This window comes from Equus quagga, chromosome 4 (assembly GCF_021613505.1).
Source record: "Equus quagga isolate Etosha38 chromosome 4, UCLA_HA_Equagga_1.0, whole genome shotgun sequence".
NCBI classification, from domain to species: Eukaryota; Metazoa; Chordata; class Mammalia; order Perissodactyla; family Equidae; genus Equus; species Equus quagga.
In genome coordinates this window covers 114937778-114949298 of record NC_060270.1, presented here as the reverse complement: position 1 = coordinate 114949298, position 11521 = coordinate 114937778, and the positions used below count along the sequence as shown (strand labels likewise).

At 50.0% G+C, this 11521-nt stretch overlaps 1 protein-coding gene and 1 long non-coding RNA gene across 3 annotated transcripts; one reads left to right on the top strand and one right to left on the bottom strand.

The window, feature by feature from the left end:
• Positions 1-99: 99 nt before the first annotated feature.
• LOC124238205 (uncharacterized) lies at positions 100-2875 on the top strand. Its single transcript, XR_006888255.1, has 3 exons — positions 100-237; positions 1880-2239; positions 2562-2875. It is a non-coding gene; the product is annotated as an uncharacterized LOC124238205 (long non-coding RNA).
• Positions 2876-4010: 1135 nt separating this feature from the next.
• On the bottom strand, positions 4011-7873 carry HOXD8 (homeobox D8). Of its 2 annotated transcripts, none has more exons than XM_046658886.1 (2): positions 6013-7873; positions 4011-5638 (listed from the first exon to the last, which is right to left on the bottom strand). In XM_046658886.1, exons 1-2 carry the CDS (start codon positions 6572-6574, stop codon positions 5346-5348), a joined length of 855 nt encoding a protein of 284 aa, XP_046514842.1. In that variant the 5' UTR covers positions 6575-7873; the 3' UTR covers positions 4011-5345. The 2 variants fall into 2 exon arrangements, with proteins under 2 accessions (XP_046514842.1, XP_046514841.1); XM_046658885.1 differs by having other exon boundaries at positions 4011-5641; positions 6013-7870.
• Positions 7874-11521: the final 3648 nt, after the last annotated feature.

The following is an 11521-nucleotide window of genomic DNA, read 5'->3' as shown; positions in this document are numbered from 1 at the left end:
CCGGAGCAGGCCGGCTGCTCCTGGCCGGCGCTGTCGGCGCCGGCGGGGGCCTGGGAGCCCGGGGCTCCTTCCGGGCTCTCCCGCCCGCACGGCTCCCCACCGGCTCCGGGGGCGGCAGCGGCGCGGCCCGAGCGAAGCGGCCATGGGGCCAAGTTGGGCGCCGGGCGGAAGCGGAGGCCGCTGCGGACCCCGCACTCCCGCAGCCGGCGACTGGAACCCACCTCTGCAGAGACAAAGGTTAGAAAAAGAGGGGGTGAGGCTCTAGGAAGGCAGAATGCGGGGGGAAATTCGCCTGGGAAATCAGGAAAAAGGCCGTGAAGGCGAGCGGCGCCTGCACATGACCAGCCGCAGCCAATGACGACCGCAAATAGGTCATAAAAAGGTCTATTACCAAGTTGTAAATTTTCTTCAAACAAAAAGGAATTTACTGCAATTCCTTGCGGATTTTGCACATACAGCTCGCAAGCGCCATGTTTTTTCCTCTCTTTCTCTCTCCTCTCTCTCTTCTCGTCTCTCTCCTCTTTCCCCCCTCCTCTCTTCCTTCTTCCTCTGTGCCCCTGTCCTCTGCCTTCTGCCTCTCTTGCCTCCACGGTTCCTGACTCTCTCTCTCTCACCTTTCCTAGGAATCATTATTTTTTCTTTCTTTCTTTTCTTTTTGTTTTTGTTTGTTTGACTCGAAACCTCTGCTCGATTGGGCGCTGTTAGAGGGGAAATGAGTGCGGCGTACTGCCCAGGCGCTCGGGGAGGTGATCCTGGCAGTCACCACCCTTCCAACTCTCTCCTGGTGTGGGTCACTTGGCTTCTCCTCCCCTCCCCTCACCAAAAGGCCCGCTCAGGAAGGGCGGCCAAGCACTTTCGGTTTTTGCCCCCTCTCATCTCCAGGCAAGACAGCCCCAGTGATCTTGCTCAGAAAACCTGGGCTCTGCAGGCCAAGAGAGCTCACAGTCCCTCCTGCCCCCTTCAACATAAATTGGGGTCCCTCCCATTTCTTGGGGTTTCTGCAGTAGGAGAGTCACTAACCAGCTCAAAGGCTGGAAATGGTTTTAGATACTCGTCAACCTCTCCAAAATATCAGTTTGAGCTCCCAATGCCTGGCCTTTATCAGGGCGAAAGCATCCTCTTGGATAGTCCTGGGTGAGAGAAGAAATCTTTCTGGATCCCTAATGAAAGCCCTTGCTTTAGGTCTTCCTGAGTGCAATTCTCATTTCTAAGGAATTTCATTCGAGTTCTCCCCCTTCCCTTGCCCCCTAAATGTTTGCCCATTCAAGAGCTTGCTCAATGCAGTATTGAAGAGAGGGGCTCCTTTTGTCCAGGAAAAGAACAACTCCCCAGTTTCAGCCTTGAAAAAAATAGGCCTTTTTCTTCAAAGGCAGGAGTCACGTTCCCTTTGCACTTCTGGTAGTAGCTGCTCCAGTGAACATCAGCAGAAAGTAAATGTCCTTGCCTGGCCCCAGCCTTCCCTCAGCATTAATGCATGGGCATGGTCACGCAGGCTTCAGGACCTGCCTGAAAGAGGTAAACCCTCTCCTGCTATCAAGGACACTGTCTTTGGACTTCTAGTAATACCTTTATAAATATTTGCGTTGGATGTCTATGTGCAAGTTCTCTGCTATTAACATCCTCACACCCAGTAAGTACCTAAGTGGACATGGACTTAAAGCAGGAAGCGCACAGCACCCTCTGGGAGCAGGCCATTTGTATCACTTGAAAAAGCTCCAGTGACCTTGGATGTTTTTGATTAAAGGACTTCTGTTGCCATCTGTCAGCAAAGGTCATATTCTTTCTAGAAAAAGTCAGTGGGCTCTAACTTTGCTGCAGGGAACCATAGCAGCAGTCAGGGTCCATTAAATGTTCTCTCTCTTCCCTTGACCATCCCCAGATACCCGTGGATTCAGCCAACACCTGGAAGCAGAAGACACAGGCTTGGATGAGAAACAGCAACACCTTCTACAGTGAAGAATAATAAAACAATATTTTTAATTATACAAGAAAATGGGGCAAGTTGTTGGACCCTCCCAAGCTAGAACACTTTACACTGGTCTATACATGTTGAACCAGAGATTGTTCGATCCTAAAATTTTCTGAGAAATAATCTCAATTTTCAATTTTCCTGTCCCCTTCTACCCAAATAAAAGCGGAGCTTTGTGACCCTCCTTTTCAGCTTGGGGAAGGACAGCTGGGAAAAGACTCTTTGCACTGAAAAGGCAGCCATATTTGCACTTTTTTCCCCTGTACAGAGGTAAGCGATGTGCTGGGCTTTGTGGAACCTCACAAAATGGCAGTCCCTGAACTGGCTTTTCTCTAAGAACCATTGAGATCCACACCCTCCTTTGTGTGTTTCTGGTCCTTGCAAACAGAGAACCTAAATCACTTCGAAGGCTTGGTTCTTTCATTCAGTGTTAACATTGGATGGTCCTATTTTTCTCTAAACGGTTTACAGACCTCTCTAAGCAGACTCTCTAAGCAGCCCAGAGCAGAAAAGCATCGTCTGGGTTTGCAAAGGGTTCTCTGAAGGTTTATGCAAATTTCTGCAGCAAAAAATGTTTGCTCCCTTGTTGCAGAAACCCTCGGGTATTTACAGATTTGAGCCAATTAGAAGTGCATCTTCCGAGCTCGTCACTGCAAGTCTATCTGCGTGAAACACCATGATGGGGGGTTTCTAGCCGCTGTAAGAAAGAAGGTGGCAAGTGGGTGTGTGATGTGTAATTCCCCTAGCTCTTTATTTGCAGACAAATCCATGCTTTTCCTAACTACAAAAGGAAATATATATACCTACATTTATTACCAACACTTTCTGCACGTGTGATCTATGTATACGCACAAATACACCAAATATGCAAAAACCCCACCAAATTTGTGTATGTTCAAATACATCAGTTATTGCAACTGCGTCTTTTTCTGTACATGAGCTACAATGTTACCATGAATTAGGGGGACAATGAGGTCAGAGGTATAACACTTCCAGAGCAGCACAGAATGCCAAGGAAATAAGGGCATTTCTGTCTCCCCTTCCTTCCTGGATTTCCACATCCATCCTCGCACCAGATCCCCCACCTGATAGAATGTTGCCCAAATCAGTGGCTCTAAAAGTGATATTTGGGGAGCATTCTTGAGTGGGAGACACTGAATTTTGGTAATAGACAGGAGTCCCTTAAATGGAGGGCTGGCTGACGTTTAGCCAGCACCAGTCTCTGGCCAGCTTACCCCGCACCCCCAGACTGTTCCCTAGCCATACTTTCAGGCTCTTGGCATCCTTGCTCTATACCAGCCAACAGCAGAGCCTCAGGCAGCACACAGAGCAAAACATTTCCAAATCCAGCATGGGCATTTGCAGCTGTCTCCTCCTGTGCAAATGTTTCTTAAGCCCTGGGCCACCCGTGACTTAAAATTCAGGGTTCAGGTCAGTGAATGGCACAGCCACGGCCTCTTCCCTGGATAGAAAGCCAGGTGGTCCTTCGCTTCTGGCCCGATCTGTGCCAACATTTCCCTGGTCCTTGAAGCAGCAGGCAAAAGCCCACCAATGCCTGAGGGGGTGATCCAGGCCTAAAGCTATAGGATTTCATTTTCTTACCTGAGCAACAAAAGCCACTTTGGAAATTAAAATGTACCTCTCTAAAAATAAACACAGCTAGAAAAAGCAGAGCTCCTCAATGTCTACCTGATAAAGGTGCTTTCCCTTTTACCAAGAGAAATGTTGGTTTACTTGAATTTCTCCTCTTCTCTCCCTCCCCTCTTCCCCCTCCTCTTCCCTCGTAAAATGGCAGCTGCAGGAGCAGCCTCGAATGGAAAATGGATATCTTGTTAATAACAGATCCCAAACCCCAGCATCAGTGTGGGCTCAGTGGAATCAGCTGTGATGTAACCTGGACTCTGGGTCGTCCCCCAGTGGGCCTACAACTCCAGTCCTTTGCGAAGTTCAAAGCTTTCACAGTATCTGACCAAGGTTATTTAGAACAAGATGAAGCTAGGATAGTGTATCAGCCCTCTCTGCAATGAAAGGAAGTCGCCCCCACCGTTGCATTTATTTATTTATTTTTACCGCTGGGGTGCATGTAACCCCCACCCACTATTTATCAAATAGAAGCTTTAGCGGAAGGTTGCCTTGGTGTCAGCCCATGCAATTGTTCCTGACTCAGGAAAAGGGTTATTTGCGGCGCTCAAAGACACTAGCTCTAGAAAAAGATTTATTTCTTTATTAAGGAGCTAGCTATTTTTTGGAGCGGTTGTTTACACTCAGATTTTTCTGCATTTGCTCTCAGGGCTTGTTTCAAATAGGTGAGGCCATCCTGGAGAACAGCAGAGGACGTACCAACCGACATCTGAGACGCGCACAGCAAGTTGGCTCAATATGGGTGTGCAAACAGAGCGAAGGGCATACAAATAAATATGGCACCTACTCAAAAAAACGGAATCATAGCGGCGGCCACAGCATAGAGACCTAGCGCTTTCAGGCGATACCAAGCACGGTTCAAAACGAAAGCAAGTTGAGAAACTAGAGGCATTCCACAAGGCGACTTCCCAGAGTGAGAAGTTAATGAGTGAAAATGTTATAATTGGCTTTTCAAGTATTCATTCACTCTAGATGATTACATTGCCATAATTTGTATAGACTATAGAAAAATTATTAAATGTCAACTTTGACATTGTCCTGAAACTTTTGTCACTGGCCCAACATTTTCCACAAGTTTAAGGAAGCTGCAGAGCCACGACTACACATTACACTCTTCAGCTAACATGTGCTTTTCGAATATTTGGCCCAGACTTTTCCCAGAGATAGAACATTTACAAAATACTCAAAGAAATGTTTTAGGAGTAAACAAAAGGCACCCGAACCATTCATTATAAAAGCAGAAAGAAAAAAACATAAATAATATATTTAAATCAAATAATATAAAGTAAATATTCTGCAGGCATAATTTTTTAAAAAATTAATAAACTTCTTTTAATTTACTCACCATAAAGAAAAGATTTGAAATGTTCAAGTGCACTTGTTTGATTAATAAAGCATTTTATATTCAATTATTTAGTGCTAATCATTAGGAAGTTTACGTTGTTGAGGCAAATCACCAGCTCAGACATTAAAAACTACCATTATAAAAATATAGCTACAGGATCAGTATCAAATTACCCTTACATAGGACAGCTCGAAGGCTGCTTCTCTGCAATACTAGAAACTGTTTTTAACACCCAAATCCCTCTCAAAGCGCAGAAACCTCAAGAGCAGTGACATGAAGGTAGCTTGAAATACAGGTAAAGTCCTTTCCAACAAAGAAAATAGGTGGTGTCCACCAGCATATGTTGATCATTAGTTTTAATAGTCTGTGGTAAAATTTTAAAGGTAGAAGTTAATTTGTTGGGCCTTCGGCTCTGTCGTCCTCCAGTTCTTGGGCTTCCTTTTTGGTTTCCCCATCCTTTGCCTCCTGTCGGGAAACCGGGAATTTGTCCTTGTTGTTCTCCTTTTTCCATTTCATTCTCCTGTTCTGGAACCAGATTTTTACCTGTCTCTCCGTGAGGGCTAGGGCGTGGGAAACCTCGATCCTTCTCTTCCTGGTCAGATAAGGGTTAAAAAGGAATTCCTTCTCCAGCTCTAGGGTTTGGAAACGACTGTAGGTTTGTCTTCCTCTTCGTCTACCAGGAGCTGCTGATTAAAATAAACAAACAAAAAAAGGGGAAAATAAACGTTTTAAAAATGTAATGGTGTCTCAGCAGGTTGCTGGAGGTTTCTGGAACGGGTCTAAGGGGTGAAATACACACAATTCTCTTTAGCTCTGATATATATAGGATGTGCAAGCAACAGGGGCAGAGAGAAGGTCTTGACAATTATTGCGCCCATCTTTACATGGTTTCTACTTTAAGGGGGGAAAAAAGTCTTATTACTCTATGAATGAGAGACACTGTAGCTGCACAAGAAGGAAAAGGAGAGGGAGAGGAAAAGGGAGTTTTAAAGCTAGAACGTGAGATGAAAGCAGATTTCTCCCCTCTCCCCGCTTAAAAAAAAAAATGCATCCCAACCTTGTGGTCTCATCCAGGGAAACATTTGAGAAGGAGACGAGCTCTGATTTAAGTGGTCTGGGTCTTCGCCAATATTACCACTGGACGATTTACAGTCAGGATATTGTACCAGCTCGGCCTCTTGCTGGGTCGTAAAAATCGGCTGTCTCTGTAAGTTATCGTATCCGTAAAACTTCGCGGGCTCCCCGTGACAGGCAATCCCGCCGCAGGGGGGAGGCGGAGGCGGAGGATGCGGAGGAGGAGGGGGGGCGGCCTGGTAGGCTGCGGCCGGGCTGCCCCCGCCGGGGTGGAAGTAGTCCTGCCCGGGGCCCGGGCCGCTCCCTCCACCGCAACCCGGCCCGGCGGGCGGCGGCGACGGGTGCGGGTGCGGGTGCACGTGCGGGAAGCCGGCGGCGCTGTTGCCATAGAGCTGCAGGGCGGCGGCGGCGGCGTGGCGGCTGCCGACCTCGGGCGCGAAGTGACAGTCGTAGTAAGTGGGATTGATGGCCTCGCCCGCCGCGGCCGCCGCCGCGGCCGCCGCCTTGTACTTGGAGTACAGCGGGTTCACGAAGTACGAACTCATCGGGGCGGCCGCGGCGGCCGGGGCCCGAGGTCGGGCGGCCCCGGGCAGGCGGTCGGCGCCGAGCAGGCAGAGAGCGCGCCTCGGCGCGGCCGCACTGCCGCGGGGGCCTCTGGGGCGGCTGCTCGCGCCGCTGGGGCCGCCGGACTACGTTGCCGCTGCCGCCCGCCTGCCCGCGCGCGCGTCGCCTCTGAGGCCCGGCAGCCGCGGGCGCTCCGCTACTGGGCGCTCATGCCCGGCTCTCGCGCCCGCCGCCTGGGCCTCGCACCACCTCCCTCGCGGGTCGCGGGGCCTCGCCCAGCCCCCGCGCTCCACCGCCCGCCCGGCCTCTCCCGGCGCGCGCCGGCTCGGCAGCAATATAATCGCCGACGCCCCGGGTGACCTGCCCCGCTGCCTCCACTGTTTCCTCTCAGGCACCAGGCGGCCCTGAACGCACCGGGACAAGAAAAAAAAGTGCGCCCGGCCCACGGGGACACTCTTTGGCTTCGGTTTACAAACCCCCGCTCTGGAGGGAAAAGAAAAAAACACCCTCTGCCTGCCGCCACCTCTCACCTCGCCCCCCCCGCGGCCCCCTCCCACCGCTCTCGCCGCCGCCGCCGAGGCTGCCGCCCCGGTGCGCCCCGGCGAGGCATTTTCGCACCACGCCACTGCGCGGAGAGGGAGCGAGATAGGGGCGAGATAACCGCGCGGAGGGATCCGCGCGGAGGCGACACCGCTGCTCCCGACGGGACGCCTCACGCCGGCCGGGAGATGCCTCCGCCGGCCTTAAAGGGGGCCCATAAAGCCGCACTGCCAAGGGCTCGCCGTGCCCCCGGGGCCGAGAGAATGCGGTCCGCGGCCGGCGGGGCGGGGGCGCGGCAGAACGTTACACTTGGGGGAGGCAGGGAGGCCACTCCCAGGAGGCTGCGGAGCAAATGACCCCCTCCCCCGGCCCCTAGAGTAGCCCGCAGAGGTTGGCCGTGGCTTTTGCGCCTCTGGACACGCGGGCGCAGCCCAGGGAACAAGGGCAAAAAGCGTAGACGGACCGGGCCCTACATTGAGTTAGGTCCTATTTGAGTGGTTTGATTAAAGGCCACAAGGGTGACCCCCAAACCTGGCATTATCAAAGCGAATCTAAGCTCTCCTTTCGCAGCCGAGCGGGCTTGTGGAAATGAGATGTACATTTACCCTTGACGCACTGCACGCCTGGCTGAGGCTCCCAGGTTAATTGATATTTAATGGAAATCATGCCCATGAATATAGTTTCCATCATTTCACCCTTGATAGACGTCAGCACCGGGCGCAGGGGGGAGGCTGAAGAATGTGGGGGGAGGCATTAGCATTGCTGAGGGAGTAAATAGAAAAGCGGACAGAAATGTTTCCAAGGCTGGAAGGAGGACTCACGCTGGGGTGGGTAGTGTTTCCTCGGGCAGGACGCGGGCTCCCGGGTCTCGGCCCCGGCGCGGAGCGGACGAGGGCAGGCGGTCGCCCCGGGCGGAGCGCGGGGGGTCGGGGCCCGCGAGTCCCCCCGTGGAGCCTGCGGGCCGGCGTTCGGATCGCGCCGGTTCCAGGCGGCTGCAGGCGGCTGTCTTCTGCTAACGATTCTAGTTCGGCCGCCAAGCCTGTGAAATCGCTGCCGAGAGAGCGGGCGCCGGGCTCAGTTTAAGAAGTTACTAAATTTTCCAAAAGAAAAGAAAGAGAAGGCTCATCCGAGCTTGTGAACGATGAGGAAAAGTCCCGAGTCAAGTGGCAAGTCGAGTGTGAATCGGCAAGATATTCCTGCTTCTAGAAGATCGCTCTAAAGCTGCTTGGCTTACACCGCCAACCGCCTTCTCTCCCCCACATCTTTTTTTCTCTCTCTATTCCCGTTTTAATGTCCAATAAATGTAATAGGTCTCTGATGAGTGCGTTTTCCCTCGCCTACTCGGCCTTTTCCGTGGGCGACCGAGCCCCTTTTCCTTGGGGATAATCCATTGTTGCGAGGGCTCCAGGCCCACCGGCCTTGGGAACCGACCTCGGAAACACGCCCCGAGCCCACCGAGGAGGCTCCCGTTAAAGCTAAAACACACCACGCCGCTTCTCACGCCCAATGCAAATGTCTGCACCCGCCAGACGGCCCCCCAAGGCGCGGCAGGCGAGTGATTTCAACCACCCCTCACTCCCCGTGGGTTGGCCCAGCCTGTGAGTGCGATCCTGAGGTCAGCCCGGGTGGACTGAATATCGTATTTTGCAAATAGAGAAAATAAGGTCGAGATGGAAAGGCATAAACAAGACAACAATGTCTAAGACACTTTCAATTGTTTCTGCAGGGAATGGCTGGAAATGGTTAAGGTAAACGGATTGCTAATGAATCTTCAGATGATAAAGGCATACTTTATACAATTTTTAAATTAGTAGGGAGTGCAGGAGACTTTCGTTGTTGGGGTAGTGATGGGTAGGGTTTTTTTGTTTTTGTTTTTGCTTTTTGCTGTTGTTTTCTGTCGGTTATCGCCAGGTAAGACTTCCTTTAAATCCGAAGGCGCATGAAACCGATTCTGACAGTTAACGATTTGTACTTCAATCTTGCAAATACCCAATTAAGAGAGTATTATTTTCAATGAAGCCTTGGAACTAACTTTGTAATTGTGCCTTTTTATTTCACCGTTTGGCGTGTGTGCGTGTTAACCCCTCGATAAATGAATGGGTTTTGGAATGGAATGAGGGAAAAGAAGAGCTAGCCCAGATCTCAATAATTCAAGGCACGCCCTAGAATAGTGTGATTCCTGGGAGGCGAAAAAGAAACATAAATACTACAAAATTCATTTCTACACATTCTGGCCTAATTAAGAAAAACATTGCAACACAGCGTTTCCTCTTGGGACAAAGCCGGTCTCCCCCTCCCCCCGGCCCCCCAAGCATTCTGTTTATAATCTGAATGGGAAAAGAGCACGATTAACTTCGTAAATAAAAGATCGATGCTTTTACACGTTTCTGTTTTGATAGAATGCATTAACTTACCATAACGTTTTATAGTTTCAGCTGCGCCATAGACCAAATTTCCTGAAATCCTGACTAAGCCAAAATTTTATACCTAACACACACGGCTGGAGAATGTAATAGTGCACATTGCTTCTGTTAGGTTAAATTTATCCTAATTTGGAATTAAAAATAAGATTGTAAATATTTTTACTCAAAATCTTTCTCCACAGCAACTCCAGCTTTACGAGATCACAAAGTGGAGCAACGGCGCTCTCTAGTGGCTAAAAGCCACCTCGAGCCGACCGGACTGAACTTCCCTTTATTCGACTCAAACCAATTCCAATCTTGTTCCTTAGTTTGGCGCTTGGATCGCTGACACTAATAATGCTTCATCCCTTTGACTGTCAACAAGTCAAGTGCAGCAAACAGAGGCTCCTGAATGCCAAAGATAATTGTGCTCCCAAGAGCTTCCACTAGCGTCTTTTTCAAAAGCTTCCAGTCCTTCTTTTGCCAGACACAGTAGGTCGCAATTCTGTAATCACCCACAATTATAGGAGGGGCAAGATTTAACAAAAATCACAACTGTGTAAATATCAACTGCAGCAGGCTTTTTTTTTTTTCAGAGGAGCCAGGCGCTTCGAAAATTAAGAAATTACAGAAGTTAAATTTATTAATTTTGTCTTTTAAAGCTGTTAGCATGAAATCATGAATATTTGCTGTTTTAACTTTGTAATTTTAATGCTTCAGGCCCATTTCGCTGGGCAATGGGGGGGGGGGGCGATGGAAGCCGAATTAAAAGCTTCTTACTGGATCTGAGTGGTGGTCTGGAAAGGCACGGTTGGGCTGTGTTCATTGGAACTTCTATGCACAATAAATGAGATTTTAAATCTCCATCAAAAGTCAGAGTGAAATGAATTGGCGAAGCATTCCACCTGAGTTTTTTTAATAAAAGCAAAGACTTTAATCGACTTAGGTGTTTCCTGGGAGGTTAATCTTTTATTCTCATTTTCAAAAATGCCTCCAATTTGGCTGGAAGGATTATATTTTCTATAAGCAAACAGATATAATTTCCCACAATATTTTTGCTGCAAAGTTTGGGATGGACGGCCAGATAATTTTTGAAAAGGCATTTAAGTAACTTCATCTTTTCCGGGCAACCATGCAACTGGGAGACCCTAAGTAAATGACCCGAGATCACTCGCTTCTCCCACCCCCAAATAAGAGGCCGATTTTTTCTTAAAGAATGAGCTAAGCTACGACCATAGTCAAATATTATAACGAGCTACTGACCCTAGGCTACTTCTAATATCCAGCCCATTTTAAAAATCAGACATACACCATCTCCTCCTTCCTACCCTCACCCCCATTTTTATTTCCTAGGTGCTCACACCTCACCGGGGGCGCCCAAGCCCCCGCCTTCTTGGTCCAACGCAGACTTGTTTATATTTTATTGTCCAGATTTTAAGACCCAGTTTTGTCTGCATTTTTCCTTTCCTCCCACAAACACAAACATCAAAATGAGATGGTTTCAAAGCGAAGCGCCGGGCCTGTCGTAAACTCATTACCTCCAGACGTCTCGCCGGCTCGATGGCTTTATGACACCTTGGCTCTTCCTGTTTTCAAAGGGCCCTAGGTATCGGGTTGGCTGCAGGGGCGGGGGTACGCAGCACCTTCTGCCGGATCTGGGCCTTGGCTTTCCCTCCCAGGCCCCCTCTGTTTTTCCTTCAAGTCCCCTCTTTCATCAGGATCCCCCCAAACTCTGCCATCGTCCCCGCCTTCCGCCCAGGCCGCCAGGCGCCGCCGCCTCTCCGGCCTGGAAAGGCTGTGCTGGGCCCGAATCCTCACTTACAATGACCTTCATTTTAGCCTCTGAATGCGGCCCTCAGAGGGCCAAGCTGGGGGCTAAATGTGCACGGAAACTGGGTGGGGGGAAGGGGCGGTGGGTGGGGGCAGCTGTGGAGAGCCTTGACCATTTTGATCCGCTAAGGTCACTTTGGGGCTCCTGTGGGGAGG